This window comes from Pipistrellus hanaki (genome assembly GCF_964339955.1).
Source record: "Pipistrellus hanaki genome assembly, chromosome: 10".
NCBI lineage: Eukaryota > Metazoa > Chordata > Mammalia > Chiroptera > Vespertilionidae > Pipistrellus > Pipistrellus hanaki.
The window spans coordinates 25,434,200-25,454,656 of record NC_140512.1 but is presented as its reverse complement, the minus strand read 5'-3'; the positions used below and the strand labels follow the sequence as shown (position 1 = coordinate 25,454,656).

General features: G+C 39.1%; 1 protein-coding gene across 30 annotated transcripts in view; it reads right to left on the bottom strand.

The window, feature by feature from the left end:
* Nucleotides 1–20,457, bottom strand: part of ADAM22 (ADAM metallopeptidase domain 22) — a gene marked incomplete at its 3' end in the record, with an annotated part of 168,181 nt that overhangs the window by 126,066 nt on the left and 21,658 nt on the right. For all 30 annotated transcript variants that reach the window (XM_084897381.1, XM_084897385.1, XM_084897388.1 and 27 more), the window contains exon 3: nucleotides 4,552–4,628. In XM_084897381.1, coding sequence (XP_084753507.1) covers nucleotides 4,552–4,628 — 77 coding nt within the window. The remainder of the gene's footprint in view (nucleotides 1–4,551; nucleotides 4,629–20,457) is intronic.

Below are 20,457 nucleotides of genomic sequence, written 5' to 3'. Positions count from 1 at the left end.
GTCAGTCCATTATGTCACCCCAAAGAGGCGGGAATACCTCTGAAAATTACATGCATGGACTAAGAAGGGGACGAGACCCAGCCAACACATCATCCTGGAATAGGTTTATTAGAAAACAGATGACAAACAGGACCAAGGATGCTGTGACATTCTATTTACCTCACTGCAAACAGAGCATTAAGTAAATGAGACCCTTCCAGACCTAACCTCCAATTCCAGTTGAATTCACACCACCTTTTACCCACTGTGATTCTTACTTTTCTTGCAAATACAAGAGTTCCAGTGCAAAGCAAGCAAGAGGTAACGAAAAGGCAAATGGTTCTAAATGAGAGAAGACAAGACTGGACTTGTCCATTTGAACTGATTTGGGGTTTCCTTGTCTGACCTTGCTCTTATCCCTCTACATGCCCTGTCCCCTGCCATCACTACACTCCCTCCCATTCTGCACGGGCAACCCCACCTGCTGACAGCTTCGTGTTTAAGTCCCTAGCAGTCTTCCCCACCTACCACTGTGAAATAGGGGGAAAAGGAGGATCATAACTGAAAGAAATTATTTTTGTTGTTATTGGAGTAAGAAGATAAGAGGGAGAGGGTCTGTAAAATACAGTCAAAATCTAGGAATAGAATCAGTTCAGATCTGAAACTATATCACAGAATCAATTCCAAAAAAACACACAAAAAAACCAGGTTATAAAAGATAGATTCTTTCTTCTTGTTATGTTTCCTATCCTGTCACAACCAACTGCAGTCCATGTGGAGCACTTGCTTCTTTGTGGAGTGTGTGTGTGTGTGTGTGTGTGTGTCCCCATATGTGTGGTTTGTTTTTCTCAAGCCACTTGTTGTAAAAGAATCAAGAGTGCCCTGGTTAGTTTTCTCAGTGGTTAGAGCATCAGCCTGAGGGTCATGACTTTGATTCCCAGTCAAGAGCATGTACCTCAGTTGGGGGTTTGATCCCTGTTTCCTTCACATCAGTATTTCTCTCCCCATTCCTCCCTACCTTCCAGTTTGCCTGAAAATCAATGTAAAAAATATCTTCCAGTGAATATTTAGAAAAGAAAAAAAAGAATCAAGAAGTAATGAATGATTTTTTTTCAATATTTATGAATTCTTTCAGGCTAATTACCCACTTCGTAACGAAAATAAGAAAGATTGCAGGGTAAGACTTGGTTTCCATTGCTCAAATAATATAGCTAAGAGTTTTTATTGAGCCTTTTTCATTCTGAGAAATGCGTCACAATAAAATAGAATGCCAGATGCTGACCTCTGGAAAGGTCCAGTGTGGCCTCAGGACGAGTGTGACCAGGCCAGGCCATATGTTTGGTTTTATTAATATATCTGTCCTAAAGGGTGAAATTTTATGACTGTGTGACCCCGTGAAGGAACTGAAAATTGTTTTCTACCCTTCGTAATCTTGACAAAATAGGAACTGGCTGTGCTTTTCATTTTTAGCCATCCCATATTGTTTATCTGCCTCCTGTAGAAGTTACCATCCAAACATTGAACTCTTGAGCAATTTGGTTAAAATCTTGTTTACTGAACATTCAAAAGGAATATTATGTAATGATACCTTCCTTTGTATTCCAATCTAAAAATGCATATTATTGGATCTATTCTGCAAATGGACTCCAGCTAGATAAACTTAATTTGTCTCCAGTTTAAAACTTAACAAATAAACAAACAAAACCTCTACCTGTTCCACAGCCCTAAAATTGCTTTATGAGAAAAAAATCTTTAAAGAGCATATTCAATTTTTCATCTTTCTATTCCTTAACCAACACAACCACAAGATAATATATAAACTGAAACCATGAAATAAAGACATTCTCAAAATAAAGAAAAAAATAAACTTTGTATTAAATCATTTGGGCTCTCATAGCATAAAAAAAATTAGCTAACTGCCATCTGTGTTTAATATAGATGCCCAAAATCACTTTGTATATTTCTCATTCCTTTTATGCTATTATTTTATCCTTTGTACCTCTTGTCATTTTAAATTCTCATTACGATAAGAAAATGCCCAACGGAGGTTTTGGCCAATATCTCAAAAGAAATTCAGTTGCACCCCTAGTATTCTGTTTCATGCTCTGATACATATGGGTCATATGTATTTCTCCTTTCAGAACAGAACAGAACATTTTGGGGCTCAGATTTCTCCCAAGGAAGTAAGGCAGGTTGGGCAGAATGAACATGAATACTGAAAGTCAAGGTGTTACAAATGTCAGAAACCATGGTGGGGGCTAGCCACAGAACAATGATCTAAAGGAGGGGTGGGAAAGAACCATTGAAATAGAAGCCTCAAAACCTTACTTTTAAGTTTTTAGAGGCCAGGCCCAAACATTTATTACTTTCATTTTGTTGTTGTTGTTGCTTCACTCTTCTCTGACAGCCTCCATAAAAATAAAAAAAAAATAAAAAAATAAAAGAAAAACACCAATAAACAAGGGGAATAATTAAATACAGGATATTAATGGATCATATAAAGATGCTAGTAGTCAATTTTTTTTGCCCTGCAAAAATGACAACATCATACTGTTGCCAGAAAAGGGACGTGGCCCTGAGTGGGTCTGCCTAAGGCCGGCCTATAGTGAGTAGGGAAGATTTCACAACATGAGTCCCGGTGATTTTGAGAGGATGTTTATTAAAGCTGGGGACAGTGGAACAAGGAAAGGCCTAGGACAGAAGGAACTACAGGAGACAGCCAAGGCACGGATGCTTTGGCTCCCTAAAAGTGTGATAGGAAAGAAATGAGCCCAGCACGGTTGCTTTGGCTCACTGAGATGTCAGAGAAAAGGGGCCTTGAGCGCAGGTTCAGGAAGTGAGCCCAGGATGAGCTGATGTTTTAATGAGCATAGTAGAAATACAATTTATGTTACTTTTTTTCTGACTACTAAAATATATTACAAATATATTTTCCACTGATCTGAAAAAAAAAAAAAAATAGGTATACTTGTAATTCATTCACACCAATGGCTATTGTTGTGTTAGCTGTTATCAATATTTATGTTACATTTTAAATATATACATTATTAAAGAAGAAATAACTCCCATTATTGGGTCATCCAAATAGTCCACTTCCATCTAGCACCATGCTTTTTCATATTCAAATTGTTGGTGAACTACAAAAATGTGGGGAGAGAGGAGAATTACTCACAAAATGTACCTTTTGAGATAGCTTAATGCCAAAGTATTAATTAATGCATGGCGTAAACATCAACACAGCAAAAATGATATTACCGCAAATTTGTACATAAATTCCATAACAAATAGGACACTAGTAAGATTAATTATTAATTGAACATTGAACATGGACTGAAATGACTGACCTAGCTCAGTAATTTAACAGTTCCTATGTGCCTGTTCTCCAAAAGGACTCTCTAAACCAACACTGTCCAACAGAACTTGCTGCAACGAAGAAAATGTCCCGACTTGTCCAGTAAGATAACCAGCAACCACACATGGCTAATGAGCATTGGGAATGTGGCGAATGCAACAGAAAAACAGAATCTCAAATTTTATTTAAAGAATTAATTTATATTTAATAGCCACCAGAGGCTAGTGGCTACTGACACAGATATCACAGCTCTAAGTTCTGCCTCTTATGTCATTTTTATAGTCTTCCATTCACCTGGTTTCCCAATGTAGGCAATTTAGGCTTTAGTTCTCACCCTAGATCTACATTTCTGTCCTTCTGGCCTCAGATTTTCTTCCTGAGCTGTTGTATAGGTAGCTGATTTCAGCAAAGCCACTGGCCACTCCTGCTCAGCTCACCAACACTGGCTGGCAGAGCACTGGTTTCTTTCCACTTGCCCATGATGAGAAGTGGGATACAAATGCTTTTTCTTAAAAAGTGAACAGACAATCAAAAGTCCTGTAAGACTTATTAGACACTAGACTTACCCAAAGGGAAGAGATTAAATCCAGTGATTTAACAAAAGCCACTTTTGAACCTAAAATTCTGTTATTCCAAACCACAAATTCCAGGCAGACAGACAAATGACAATTTCCAAAATTATATGATACTTACCAAATAATCCCAGAACCCTAAACCTCACAGAAATCAACTCCCAAATCAAAGTATCCCAAAGGCATTATTAAGAATAACAGACTCATCCAATCCTATGAGTCGCTGAGCAAAAGGGTAGCTTTCTCTTAAGAAGAAAATTTCATGCTAAAAGTATTATTTTCACAAATTTTTGTCATTCATAGAAACTTGGGTCACACGTATTTTTATGCAAAATAGTGGAGTACATCTTGCCCTCCATATTTCATTCTCAAACTTATTCTGACTTCAGTTTCAAAATGGATATCCATTTCCTGTGACTTGCCAGACTTTATACTTATAATAGGTATCGTATTAATAGATATAACAGATATCATATTAATAGATATAACAGATATTATATTAATAGATATACTAGTTTTAAATGTATAATTTAACTGATATAGGAAGATGAAGTAAAATACAACAAGAAAGCAAAACTTTACAGAAGGATAAGAAGGTAGATGCAATGGGTATCGGACAAAAGTGAGTGCAGCGCAACGAAGACTTACTGGTTTAGCACGACATCAAGAATAAATGATGTTCCAAAGGCATCGACCTGGAAGCTTGCCTGGTCAACATGAGCCAACTGCAATGTTGAAAAGATAAAAGGTGTTTATTACTCAGCCTAGCAAACAGACGATGAGCATTTCTTATGATCACTTAAAAACAGTGTATGGTATCATTAATTTAGAAAAATAATTCAACATGGACATTAAATAAAAACAAGGTAAAATGTGCCCCTTCTTAGAAGCCAAGCATCACCAGTCCCGAGTAAAGTACCACCTAACCAAGGAGGGCCATTGCCCTCCCTTTCCGCCTTATCTCAAGTAGCTATGCATTTCATGTCCAAGAAGACAGAACTTTCTTCAGTTTATTCTATATTAAATGACTGGCTCCTTGCGCATTAAAAAATAAATAAATAAAGCAAAATATGTTCAAGAGTAAGACAATATTGTGAGTATGATCTAAAAATACTTTTCAGCCGAAACCAGTTTGGCTCAGTGGGTAGAGCATCGGCCTGCGGACTGAAAGGTCCCATGTTCAATTCCGGTCAGGGGCATATACATTGGTTGTGGACACATCCCCAGTAGGGGGTGTGCAAGATGCAACTGATTGATGATTCTCTCTCATCGATGTTTCTAACTCTCTATCCCTCTCTCTTCCTCTCTGTAAAAAATCAATAAAATATATTTTTTTAAAAATAAAAAATAATTAATAAAAATACTTTTCATCCTGTCACAAATACAAACTTTAAAAATATCTCAGTTCTTTCTATTCTAATTAACCAAACAATTTCGGTTTCCATATCTTCCTAAGAGCAGAACTGAACCTCTCTCTGCACATCTACTGCAAAGATTGCCTATCAAAATTTTCTTGGAAAAATGAAATCACTAGAAATAGTGAAACCACACCATTCTTAGAACTCCCAGAGAAAATTACAAGGGATTCTAAACATTATAGAGAGTTACCAAGAACATAATATCAACATGTGCATTACCTGAAAAAAGGGAGGAAGCAAAACTGCTCCTTCTGTTTGACTCTCCAAATACTAAGAACACCTATATCTTAGTAGGACTGTGAATTTTTGAATTTTTTATTTGCATGCTTCTATAGTATCCAAAATTCCTAAAATAAACATGTATAATTCCTGCAGTGAGAAAAAGCAAACACTGTTTTAGAAATAAAAACCATCTGAGCAACTGCACTCATGTAGCGCATGAAACAGATGGTGAGCCAGTGCATCTCAGGGAGGAGCATCCCAGGATTCTGTGGGACATTCAGGGCACCTGACCCACCCCTGGGACTGTCACACACAGTAAGCTATGGCATTAGGTGCAAGAAGAGCACTTTATGATAATAAAATCTTTTGGAAAGAAATGATAACTCTTCTTTTTCAAATTATTTAAAAGTAGTGGGGGTGGATCAATGCAATAACTCCATTTCAAACATATTCCAATCCTCATGAAACCCAAAGGAGGAAGAACTATCTGGTTACCTTTTAGCCTCATTAACTTCATTAACCCTTTATTCTTCCTAATAACACTGAGCTATCATCAAACTCTCACCTCTTTTTTATTTGTATGGTCATTCTTGGAGCCACACCGTATTCTTTATTTCCACATCTGTCACAGATCATACCTTCCTCTCCCTTTTTAAAATTAACTCCTTACCAAAATCCCAAATGTAAGCCCCAGATTTTCTACTATATAAAATACAAATCTCTCCCTGGATATCCAGATCTTCCACAATCATCTCCCCCACCCCAGATATAATGGCATCCAAGTTCCCAAGAATCCACCTACACCCCCTTCACTCTATTCTCTTTTCTGCTCTTTGATTCCACAAGCAAGGTATGTTCCAACTTTTTATGTGACTTTCACTCATCACATCCGCTGAGTGCTTTTCTGAACCAGACCCTGAGGTAGTAATCTCTGCCAGTGTCATTTCCCAAAAGGCCCTCTCCATCCTTCAAGACTTAGATCAAGTTCCTCCTTGTATTAGTCTGCCAAGAGCTACCATAACAGAGGACCATAGACTAGGAGGCTTACACATCACAGACTGGAAAGGCTTACTTACTCAGAGTTCTGGAGGCTGTGATAACCTGGTTATTATTCAACAGAAAAGGAGGAAAGGAAAGACTAGCTATAGGCATTTGTACAGCTTTGTCAAAAAGCTGCGTTTAACACTCTCCAAATCTGTTCCCCACTGATGGATGGGGGTAGGGACTGGACAAAGGCAGTTTAGACGCATGCCCAGTGAGGTCTGAGTGATGGGAGAAGCTGCCTACCTGTCTGTTCATCAAAACACCTGAAAGCCAGTCAGTGGCCAAGATGGGTGTGATCACGGCTAGAGTGCAAAACCTGAGTATTTAAACTTCCAAATAAGGGAAGTTCCCTCCCTCTCTCTCTCTCTCTCTCTCTCTCTCTCTCTCTCTCTCTCTCTCTCTCTCTCTCTCTCTCTCTCATGCACTGGGTTCCTGACTCCCCTGTGGCAGGAGGGTGGGCTCCCTTATGCCCACATGGCACAGGGCCATGCTGGACTCCACACATAGACTAATAGACTTAGCTTGGATGCTGAGCCACAGCCGCTGCAACATGGAACAGGAGCTCTGGATCCTCGCCTTGTTTCTGGCTCTGCTGGAACCCCAGCTGCACCTTTCCCAAGACTGGCTTAAGGGGCAGGAGATTTTAAGGGAACCTGAGAAATATCTCCAGGCAAATAAAGTCCATTTCCACGTCTTTTCTAAGGTATCACTAAAACCTCACTCCCACAAGTGACCGGGAAGTTTAATTCTCTGGTCACAGCTAGAAGTCCAAGGTCAAAGTGTTGTCCTGAGGGACCTCTCCTTGGCTTGCAGACAGCTACCTTCCAACTGTGTCCTCACGTGACCTTTTCTCTATGTGTGTACACTCCTGGCATATCTATCTATTATTCGCTCTCTTTCTCTCAGAGTGTGTGTGTGTGTGTGTGTGTGTGTGTGTGTGTGTGTGTGTGTAAGGGCACCAGTAGCATTGGATTAGGGCCCACACTTGTGACCCGAGGAAAAGGCTGCATGCCAAGGAATGCTGTAAGCCTCTAGAAACAGGATAAAGCAGAGAACCCTTCTCTCCTAGAGCCTCTGGAAGGAGCACAGCCCTGCCAAGACTTTCATCTTAGCCCTTAAGATCCATTTGGGGCTTTTGATCTCCAGACCTTTAAGACAATTATTTTTTTGTTGGTTTATTGACAGCATGTTTAACTGCTACTTGCCCTTAAGTACCTCTTTAAAAGCTCCATCTCCATATGCAGTCACCTTAGAGGTCAGAGCTTTGACATAGACATTTTGGAAGGGATACAGTTCAGCCCAAACACAAAATCATCCCAATGTCTTCCCTCCTCCTTCTCCCCTCCTCCTCAGTACCGCTCAGTTTGATAACAGGGCCTCAGTGCTGACCAGCATCAGGTATTCAATAGGTATTTCCTGGCTAATTGATTTGAGTGTTTCCTTTATCAATCACCTGGATAGACAAATGAACAACACTTGAACAGCTATAAATTACTTGCATATAAAATGCAGTCCTTCCATCAGGGTTGGTCTTAATGCCACGTCAATGGATAATGCCTGCCCTTTTGTACGAAAGCTCTTTGAGTTTCCTGGAGTGATAACTATCTTGTTTTGGGAATAGGCAGAGCAAAGCACTGCTTACCAGAATTGATGTCTCAATTAAAATGAACCTCTAGCTCTCTCCTCCATTTTTTATCTGAATTTATTATAGTGAACAGGGTAGAGGCCACATGTTATTCGTCAGGGTATCATGATTACAGCTTGGATCAGGGTACCATTACCATTTTTTTTTTCAGCAAGATTTCTACTGTTTGCATTCATTCTGTCTAATTTTTATATTTTCTTATGTTACATCTGGCATTTTATTTTATTGATCTCACCCATGCATATCCTAAGGAGAAATCCATTACTAAACTCAAAAGAAAATCTATTGACAGCAAGTTTAACTGCTGTTTAGTAAAAAAATTTTACATTATTGATAGGAATGGGAAAAGGAATATAGTTTTCATGTAAAAAAAAAAAAAGGTTTCCTTAAACAGTATTCAGATTGATTCAGCCAACAAACATACTTACTACTTTAGGTTATCTGAAATAATAAATTAAATAGAATTACCCGGAATTCATGCGGTACTAACAATCTAGCTTATTATTCAACACTACTAAAGTGAGCCAGATGACCATCAGAAAGTCCATCTTAGACCATGTCTTTTTAATGTAAGGGGGAAAAAAAAATGAAGGTTTGAGAAGATAGAACTAGTATAATATCAGGATTTTCCTTTGGGGATGGGTGCCTAACATATACAAAGAAAAATTCTAGTATTTATTAGCTTTAACTTGAAGATTAAAAGCTAAATGTCTCTCAAAAATATTGGAAAAATATAAATTGAAATGCAGTCTTTCAAATTACTACATAGGCATGATTTGTTATTTTAAAACTATTAATCAAACACTTTAGTATCATATAATCATATTGAGAGAATCCCTGGAACTCATATGATACAACATCCTTATTTTACAAATAAGGAACCCGAGGGAGTGTGGGCCAGTGTCCTCCCAAGGTCACACTCCTTGGGAGCAGAGCAGGCATTTTGCCTCCTGGCAGGCCTTTTCTCACGCTTCATCCTTGCTTCTATTCTGCAGCTCAAAGATGCTTGCAGATTTCATGAAAATGCATTTTTAAAGCGCATAAAAAATTAAACAATGAAAAACAATCTTTAGAACTCTTTTCATTAAGAAAAAAAAAATCAATAATGTCTCCACAACTGACACATGTTCTAAGGCCAATTTGATTACCACCTTAGAATGACAAATTATGGTTTTAAAAAAATAAATGCAAATCCATTTTTAAAGGGGAAAAAAACCTGCATATTTATGGTAAAATGTTTGTGTATTTGTATGTTTTAAGGATTTAGACAGGCAGTGAGACTGATATTTATAAAAGCCGTGAAACAAAAGATTGAGGAGGGGGGGAGGGAAGATGCAAAAGTATAAAATAACCAGATGGCAAGCAAACTTAATAACTCAATATAATTGCATAAGGATAAATTTTAATTTCAAATTTCAAAAATGAATCACAGAACTTTAGGGCCAGAAGAATATGATATGATCTCCAGATTGAGGCCTGTTTATTATTCATGGCAATAGCTGGAATCTAACTGCGGAGTTAATATAAGCCCCCTGCTCCTTATGTATTTTGCTTCCTGGCAGCTGGTCTTTTTCTCCTCATGTCTTCTAGAACCAATCAGCTGGGACCAACCTACCTACCACACAGAGCAAATGCAAGTGAACTTTTCAAGACTGCCCTATTCACAACCACTTTTTAAAGCAAAATTAACACTAAAAGTTTCACAGCAGAGTCAGAACTTTGACACAAAGGTAAGGTAATTTGGTTTTTAATTAAGCCCAATTGGAATAATGAACCAATGAATACTAGTGGGTGGGAGTATTGCCAGTCAAATGGTATTGTGCAGCATAGTAACTGGGAAAATAATGAACATTATTAAAAAGAAGTCTGTAATGGGAAAGTTACAGAATCTTTAGCTATTCTGCATTTTAAATGCTTTTTTTTTTTTTTTTTTTACCATGTGATTACTTTGATTTTTATTTTATTTTGTTTTTTAATCCTCACCCAAGGATATTTTTTCATTGATTTTTAGAGACAGTGGAAGGGAAAGGGAGAGAGAGAAAGAAAGATCAATGCAAGAAAGACACATCGATTGGTTGTCTCCCACACTCCTCCAAACAGGGCCAAGGATCAAGCCTGCAAATAACGTATGTGCCCTTGACCTGAATCCTTCAGTCTGAGGACCAGTGCTCTATCCACTGAGCCAATCTGGTCAAGGCTACTTCAACTTAGTTTAAAAAAAATAAAAAAATACAGGTATAATTCCTGATGTCCAATTAAAAAACAATAAACCAATAAAGACTAATATATATTATCCCTCTTTTTCTACATCAGAAAAGGCAAGGCCAGCTGAGAAATCAACATAACCTCACTATAATTACTCCACGGCCTTTTATAAACTCCTGACCAAAAAGCTCACAGAGAACCATACCACAGATTAAGATTTCCTCATTCTAGAATCACCACATCAGCAAGATAGATTTCCCTGGTTAGTTAGTGAAGATATGGAACTAATTTAATGAATGGAACTATATTAATTACAATGGCATTTGTTAACAGAAGATTTGATCCAATAGTTCTACCTAACATATAAATTAGCATGATATATGTAAGAAAATTAGTGTTTCTCTAGTTCTATGTCTATATCTATGACTTTCTGTTAAATATCTCTTCCCTTTCCACCTGGTCAATTCAATCATGCCTATAGTTTTCATAACATGTATCATATATTGCATTAATTTATACATTATATTTAACCAAACTATTCATAAAATCCAACCTTCTGCACTTAGTACCATAAGAATGAAACTGTCTAGCAGCAGGACATTTTAAAATGAAATGAAATAAAACAGAACAAAAAAGCACAGTATTGCCGAAACCGGTTTGGCTCAGTGTGTAGAGAGCGTCGGTCTGCGGACTGAAAGGTCCCAGGTTTGATTCTGGTCAAGGGCATGTACATTGGTTGTGGGCACATCCCCGGTAGGGGGTGTGCAAGAGGCAGCTGGTCGGTTTCTCTCTCATTGACGTTTCTAGCTCTTTATCTCTCTCCCTTCCTCTCTGTAAAAAATCAATAAAATATATATATATTTTTTAAAAAATAAGCATAGTCTTTAAAAGTCAGGCAGAGCCGAGACCGGTTTGGCTCAATGGATAGAGCGTCGGCTTGGGGACTGAGGGGACCCGGGTTCGATTCCGGTCAGGGGCATGTACCTTGGTTGGGGGCATATCCCCAGTGGGGGGTGTGCGGGAGGCAGCTGATCGATGACTCTCTCTCATCGATGTTTCTAACTCTCTATCTCCCTCCCTTCCTCTCTGTACAAAATCAATAAAATATATTTTTTTAAAAAAATAAATTAATTAATTAATTAATTAATTAATAAAAGTCAGGCAGAGCTGTGTTTGAATTCTGGGTCTGCCATTTATTAATGGAACAAATTAGGGCAAATTGTTTAATGTCTCTACCAAAAGTCCTCATCTGTAAAGGAACAAACATAATAATGCACAGTTTGTAGATTCATTGGCATAACTTTTTTTTTTTTTAATATTTTATTGATTTTACACAGAGAGGAATTGAGAGGGACAAAGAATCAGAAACGTCGATGAGAGAGAAACATCGACCAGCTGCCTCTTGCACACCCCCCACTGGGGATGTGCCCGCAACCCAGGTACATGCCCTTGACCGGAATCGAACCCGGGACCTTTCAGTCCGCAGGCCGATGCTCTATCCACTGAGCCAAACCGGTCCCGGCTCATTGGCATAACTAAAGTCCAAGTTACAATCCATTCAACCTTTGTGGAGTGCAGAAGTCAAACATGGTCCCTGTACTCAGGAAATCCACCGTCAAAAAGGGAAGCTGCTGAACAAAAATGAAGAAAAAGGCACTCCAGGCAAAAGGCCCAACAAAGGCACACAGATGGGAAATGCCCAGCACATCCAGGGAACTGTAAGAAATGCTGTATTCCTGAGGCAGAAAGTGTGAGGCATCCACTGTTGGAAAACAGGCTGGAACTACAGATGCCAAATAACTTCTAAGCCAATGGTTCTCCATCCTGGCTGCACGTTGGACTTGCTCAGGAAGCTTGTTAAGAAATAACAATGCAGCTGAAACCGTGGATAGAGCGTAGGCCTGAGGACTAGAAGGTCCCAGGTTCGATTCCGGTCAAGGGCATGCACCTTGGTTTCGGGCACATTCCCAGTAGAGGCAGCTGATCAATGTATCTCTCTCATTAATGTTTCTAACTCTCTATCCCTCTCTCTTCCTCTCTGTAAAAAATCAATAAAATATATTAAAAAAATATATAGAAGAAGAAAAAAGAAAAGAAAAGAAAGAAATACCAATGCTTGGGCCCCAAATTCAAAGATTCTGATCCTTTTAGTCTGGGGTTGATCCTGGATATCAGTATTTTTTTAAGAGTTACCCATGTGATTCTGAGGGTGGCTAAGGGTTGAGAACTGCTATTATAAAGCAATGTAAGAGATGTCCGCTTTAGCCTGAAAATAACAGGAAATGGGTGGATGAAAAGGCCTTGGAGATCATAGATGTCCAATAACCCAAAGCTCCCTTCCTTGACTTTCACAATTTATGACAAAACATGATTAACTATGAAAACCAATATCTACTTACTACGTTCCCACATAGTTCTTGCAAGAAGAGTCTACTATGTTCTTTTGACAATTTTACTGCCTGAGTTTGGATACTGAGTTCAATCAAATGAATAAAAGTTTTACAAGTTTAAAAAAAAATGTAAAGGAAGGGAAGGGTAAGAGAAAGCCAAAAAGGAGGAAAAGGAATTCCATCTGGTGGCCTCCTCAGATAAATTAAATGAGGCCTCCAGGTTTCCAGAAACAGCTCTATAAGCACAATAGACTCTCAACACACTTTTTTTCAAAATAAGGGGAGGAAAGGAGCAATAGATTGAAATTCTCAGGATATTTTTTTTTAAAGGGCCACCCATATGAGTCTAACATATAACCAATTCCTATGGAATTCTCCTGTAGTTGAACTAGCTCTCTAATTCAAATTCCAGTGCCTTATATTGACTTTATTTGATGTAAAAAAAAAAAATTACAATTGGTATAAATATGTTCAGTTGCTGTGGGCATGCCCTTGTTTGGGGATGTATTATTCCAGCACAGAGATTATGTCATCTAGCTCTCAGAGCCTAGGAACCTTTGGGTAAAGCCATATGTTACACACACACACACACACACACACACACACACACACACAGACACACACACACAAAGGGCTTTCCTTAAATAAGACAAGCCCTTGAGAGGCATTCCCTGAATTCGCTTCACTGAGTTTCCAGTTCTGATGGTGTTGAAAGCCCTTGATTCTGATCCCCTGGTGGTTGAGGGCCCTTCTTCTCAGTGGCCTCCCGCTCCCAAAGCTGAACGCTGGTGCTGGCACCAGCTCCGATTTTCTCCCCTCCATTCAGGAAGTCAGGCAGCCTCATTACCTATTTATGCTCCAGCTATCTTCTGATAAATCAGTCTCTCCATCATCTTGGCCATTAACCTTCCATTACTAGGCCTTCCATTTAAGGACTGAACAAGAAAGCGCTTACTCACAGAATCCTAAATGTCAAAGCCTTTAAGGTCTTTAGTAGCCTGAGAACAATACAATATGTAGTCGTATCGAGCTGTAATTAAATCTGAATGCAAGGAATCCCAATATTTGGATGCAACAACATCAGCAGACACCATCCCTCAGATGAATCGGCTCTGGGAATGCTGGAAAGACTTAGGAGAAAGAGGAGACCTTTTCCTGGCCCCGCGATCGATTGGATACATGATTTAGAGTGAAGTTACTAAAGCTTACTATGGGCTTCCAAATGTTATCCCCTATATATCCCCTTAAGCTGGAAATAGCATTAAGTAGAAGATGCGATGAGAAAAAGACTTTAAAATTGCCTGTGGTCAAAGGAATATGTAAAATTTTGTTGCAAAGAATAATGTAACTATTGAAAGCTAAATATAGGACAGGTTAAAAAAAAAAAAAGTCGGGGGGGGGAAGAGTATGCAGTTTAGCTATTAATATTACATTCTCAAATGAATAACTACTCATTTCAGCTCTAAATCAGATCATTTCAAAAGCAAGCCTGGAAATCAGGATTGTCTCTGCCAGTCGGGTCAGCTGGGTAATAGTCTCTCCTGGAGGCAACATCAAAATTAGGTCAAGTCCAAAGAATAAAAATAAGAATGGCGCGTTCTTCACATTAAGATTCACTTCACCCAGTTCTGTTATGTCAGTGGATTTTTATTTGATTGCTTAATTTCATCTTCCTTATGTAAGAATTAGAGGAGTCTGACAGTTAAGGCTCACTGCCACTGAAGGGCCAACTCCAAGTGTTTGAAGAAAAAAATTTCAAAAATACCTGTATCACTGAGTAAAACCCCATAATGAACAGTTGGTACATAAGAATTCCATGGAATTTTCTTTGGGAAATAAATTTGCATGGGTAAAAAGGCTTTTTCTCTCCTGGACTAACGATTAAAACTACATAATTCTAAAAGACTTTCTGCTCACACATATACAATACATACACATATGCACATAGATATATGCATAATAAACTTTAAAAAAGAACCAGATTTGGTATCAGGCTAAGTGAAATAAGCCAGTCAGAGAAAGACAAGTGTCACATGATCTCACTCAAATATGAAATCTAAGGAACAAAATAAACTGATGAACAAAACAAATCCAAAGACATAAATCCAGAGACATAAGCATGGAACAGACTGTTGAATCTCAGAGGGAAGATGGGGATGAGTGGGTGGGGAGGTGGGAAGAGATCAACCAAAGAACTTGTTTGCACATATACATGCATAACTCATGGACACAGAAAGTAGTGTGGTAAAAGCATGGGGTTAGGGTGTGTGGTGGAGGGAGTCAATGGGAGAAAAAAAAAAAAAGATATCTGTAATATTTCAACAATAAAGATTTAAAAAAAAAAAAGAGCCAGATTCATTCTATCTCAACTTCCTAAAAGTTTTCCAAGAACATAGTCAAAAATCCAAGTAAAATATTGCAAAAGCAAAGCTCCTGATTGAAAGAAAGCAAGGAAGCAAGGAAGCAAGAAAGCAAGAAAGCAAGAAAGCAAGAAAGCAAGAAAGCAAGAAAGCAAGAAAGAAAGAAAGAAAGAACGAAAGAAAGAAAGAAAGAAAACAGTAAGTCTCTAACATCAAGGATTTTCAAAAAATGTTTTTTCATCTCTAACTTAAGTCACCTACCAAAGACATTCATTATTGGGACACAAAATGAGAACATTTCAGACACACGAACCCTAGCAAAAATGTTTCTTTTTTGTTGTTGTTTTGTTTCCCAAATATTGATAGCTAAAATTGATAGAAAGAACACACACAAACCACCACCACCACCACTACCCTGGAAATCAAAGAGCTGATATTTGACTGGGTTCAATCATCACAGGAATTCTTTCAGAAATGGTCTCTTGTCCATGAAGATCTGGTAATGAAGCCCCATATCGTATCTCACCATAAGTGGTCAAATTCCAAAGCCCTCTGATTGAAACATGCCCCGCCTGCACTTCCATACACCTGCCCATCCTTAACCCCTTAAGTTCCACTTGAGCCCTCGATCAGGAGCTAGATCTGAGGCTTGCCTCCTTTCTCTGCTGGCGAAAGCCTTTTCTTTTCTCCAAAGCTGTTGTACGTAATAGTATTGGTTTCTATGTGTTGGACAACAAGTCCTTGCTTGGTAAGAGTAATGAAAAAAACTCTAAAAATTACTCTTACTTACACCTCTATTATTTATTGGCGCTAGTCGTGACTAGCTCCTGCTATAAATAGACCAGTCTTGTCAAACACTTGCCTTAGTAAAGGGAAGTGCTTTTTAAAAATATATATATTTTATTGAATTTTTTACAGAGAGGAAGGGAGAGGAATAGTGAGTTAGAAACATCAATGAGAGAAAGACATCGATCAGCTGCCTCCTGCACACTCCGTACTGGGTATGTGCCCGCAACCAAGGTACATGCTCTTGACTGGAATCGAACGTGGGACCCTTCAGTCCACAGGGCCAAAGCTCTATCTACTGAGCAAACTGGTTAGGGCAGCAAATGCTTTTTAAAAATACACTGACTATAAATAAAAGCAGGAACTTCTAAGAGCTATTATTATTAGCTCTTAGAAAAATTCAACAAATCAAGTCACATTATCTATTGTACATCCAATAGTGCTTGCATGTAAATGTGTATTTGCAGAAGAATGTATACATTTTAGTGGAGAAAGCTTGCCGCTGACTGTAACCTGGAAAGTAACTGCTTCTTTAAACAAGCTAACTCAGTAGGGCTGGTGATTCCAACTTGAAAAAGCCTGAATAGAAGGAATAACTGCAGCCCTAAGACAGGGAGATCGGACACAAGTCATCACTAAAGTGTCTTCTAGACCTGCGACAAGCTAACAGGATCTGGTGATGTAAAGTCAGAATCAAATGTAGACTGTCTCTGAGCCCTGAAATACATCTCCATCCAAGAAAAAACACACACACACACAAAAAAAAACACATAATCATTTCTAATTATTTTTGTGACTTTGTGTCTGAATGTAAAAAGAAAAGAAAATCCTTAGTCCCATCGCTCTTTACTTCACTGGCGTGAACTCGGCTCTTGACAGAAACAACTGCATGTAAAAGGGCGATGGGAAGGATAAGCAAATAGAACCTGTGGCCTCCTCAGGGCAGGGTGGTGGGGCTGGGAGCCACTAGCTAACTTAGAGCCATTCGCTCCTCCCTCTGCTTACACTCTTGGCTTTCACAAAAGAGCATGCGTGTGGGGGCACTCAACTGTTCTCGATGTTCCAGACATGACACAGGTTGCTGTGTTGTTGATGTGTTTTGATATAAAACGGAATAAACCAAACTCTCTTGGTGTTGCCTCAGTGAGGCCAGCGGGGGTGGAGGGGTGGGGGGCAAATTAGAGCATTTTAATGAGGCCTCCAGGCATCTCACATGCCTGGTTAAAGAAAGGATTCCTAAAAGACATCCTGCTTCTCTTTTATGAAGGAAGGCGGCTGGGCACAGTTATTCTTTCTGGCCACTTTAGGATAGTTCCTTACTTCTTGCTGCTCTGAAGCAAATGAATACTTTGAAGTAACGTGGAGTTCACATTTCAATTAATTCATTAAAGGATACCCTGGGAGACTCTGTTCTCTTCTGAGAAGTGTGTAGGTAGTTGCTCTGAACTACCCCCACTGAGTTTCTGGGAAGCTGCCTCCTGGCAAGAAGTCCGGATGAAAACAGTCCCTTGATCAGCATCCTCGGCAGACTGCCACCAGGCTGTCCTCTTTGTCCTTGTCTGGCCTTCCCTGTGTGCTCTACCATCTCCATTATAGCTACCCGTCCCAAGTCCCCTACCACGTGCACAGGACTCCACCACAACAACGTGTGATGCTGAGAAAGACACAGTATTGCCCACACGTATCTACTGTCCAGAAACACCAGTTACCACTCTGCGAGGCAATGATATAATCCAGTGCGCCACTTCTTTGTCCTAAAGCACATGTGTCAAACACAAGGCCCGCGGGCCAAATCCAGCCCGCCAGGCCTTGCAATGTGGCCCGCACCGCGCTGTCATCACTGCACTCCGCTGTCAGTTTATGACATTGTCAGTTTATGACTGTTCAGTAAACCATTCGGCCCGCAATTTAGGCTGGATTTTAGATTTTGGCCCCTTCTCTGATTGAGTTCGGAACATTACTCCTTTTTTATGGGAAGCAGTTAAGACTATGAGCAGCCGAAACCGTTTTGGCTCAGTGGATAGAGTGTCTGTCTGTGGACTGAAGGGTCCCGGGTTCGATTCCTGTCAAGTGCATGTACCTTGGTTGCGAGCACATCCCCAGTAGGAGGTGTGCAAGAGGCGGCTGATCGATGATTCTCTCTCATCGATGTTTCTAACTCTCTAACCCTTTCTCTTCCTCTCTGTGAAAAATCAATAACATATATTAAAAAAAAAAAAAAAAAAAAAAAAAAAAAAGCTGCAGAGGGTAGTAAGACTCCAGATTCTAGAGCCAAATTTCCTGTTTCAAATTCTACTCCCATCCCTTCCCAAACTGAATGATCTTTTGCAAGTGGTTAATCTCTCTGTGCCTCAGTTTTACCATTTAGTAAATGGAACAATCGTACCAACCTCTGAGGATTGCTGGGAAGGCTGAATGCATGTTAAGCAGGCTATTTATTATTGAGCAGCAAAAGTCTGAGCATGTGTGAACAGAATTTAGTGTTACATCCAGGAGTCAGAATTGTTCTTGCTTACCTCTTTCAACTCCGGATGACAATTCCTTTCACTCTCTCTTTGAGGTCTGTGCCTCACAGCTACACCACCCTCCAGTCTCAATTCTGCACCAAGGGCCTCTATATTCCCAACACTTAGTACCTTGGTTGGTATAAAGAATGTGCTCATTTACAAATGTGAAACAAACCTGGCAACTCTTATCTCACAATAATATGAACAAATTGTAATTATCCAAAAATTGGAAATAGTTCTCAAGAATATAACCATAATAAAGGTTGCTTTATTTGTGAATTCTCTAGTAATTATAGGCACTATCTTTGTTAGACAGAGAGTATAACCATTACCAGCATATGCATTTCAATTTTTTTCTCCCAAAAAAATTCTAACCTACCACAACTGTGTGGCTCAATGTTGAGCATTTACCTATGAACCAGGAGGTCATTGTTTGATTCCAGGCCTGGGCACATGCTGGGTTATGGGCTTAATCCCCAGAGGGGTCCTGCAGGAGGCAGCCAATTAATGATTCTTTCTCATAAGTGACGTTCCTCTCTCTCTCTCTCTCCTGTCCTCTCTGAAATCAATATATTTTTTAAAAAAGAAAAAATTCTATCCTATGTTCCAGTGTTCACTGTATTCAACCAACATTTGTTAGTGAATTTGATAGTCATTTGACTAAATGACTTAAAATATGCAATATCTATAGGTCAGATGGAAAAGGTTAGAACTTTGACTTTTAGGAAACTCAATGATTCATTTCCCACCGGTGAGGAAATAAACATATACTCAAAACCATTTTGGAAGAAATGATCATTGAGCCTATTTTATAAGCTCTTGAGACAGTTTGTCAACCCCTATTTGAAGTCTGTCCTAATCATCTTATTTTCCCTCTTAAATAGCTAACAGAACTTTCTTATGCAATGTAGGCCTATTTGCTCCATTTGTGAAACAGGATATGTTCAAAGATGACTTGGAAGAACTCCTTTCATCTGTAAGGCACAGTAACAATGACTTGCTTCTTTGTAAACTTTGTGGCAGGTCAGCACTAAAATTATCCACCAACCACCTAGGATAATGCATCCTGCAGAGTGATCCATAGCCGGGTATGTACTCAACATAAAAGAGAAACACATTTAAGTGCCCAGGAGTAATTCTGTCTTGTCAAGAAGAATCCAGATGCATTACATTGTGCGGAGGTGGTGGGGATGGATTACATTCCCCCATTACAGTGAAAATTTGCACGGTATTCCTTAATGAGATAACACAATCCTTTGAGAACACAGAAGGAAACTGAAAATACTGACAGAGATATGGATAATTCCAAATATCCACCCTTCCCCACTCCCCTGTATAATTTTCAATGATACCTTCTGTCACCCATCTTCTTTGGAGTAGTAGCTTTTTTACTCATTCTTCATAAACAAGCTCTACCTTGGGTCAGGCCATTTTGCTGGCTATTCTCCCATCCTGCCATGCTCTTCCTCAGATACCTGCCTGGTTCACTCCCCACTTCTTTCAAGGCTTTTCCCAACGTCACCTTCTCTGTGAAACTTAATGAACCACCCTATTGAACACAACCTATGTGCCCATCCCCTTGTATTCCCAATGACCATTACCGGGCTATATATTTTTTTCTTTCTTTCCATAGTATTTACAACCTTCTAATATGCTATGTAATTTATCATATACTATGTTTTTGTCTACCTACTAGAACATAAGCCATGAAGAATTAAATGTGGGAATTTTTTATTCACTCATATATCCTAATGACCCAGGGTAGTGCATGACAAATATTGTAGTAGTAAGCCCTTAAGAAATATTTTTTGAATGAATTTTTAAAACGTCAATTCACAGCCCAGCCATAGGTCAAGGTTCGATTCCTGGCAGGCACATGCCCAGATTGCAGGCTCCAACCTCAAGAGAGGGAATGCAGGAGCTAGCCAATCTATGATTTCCTCTCATCATTGTTTCTCTCTCTCTCTCTCTCTCTCT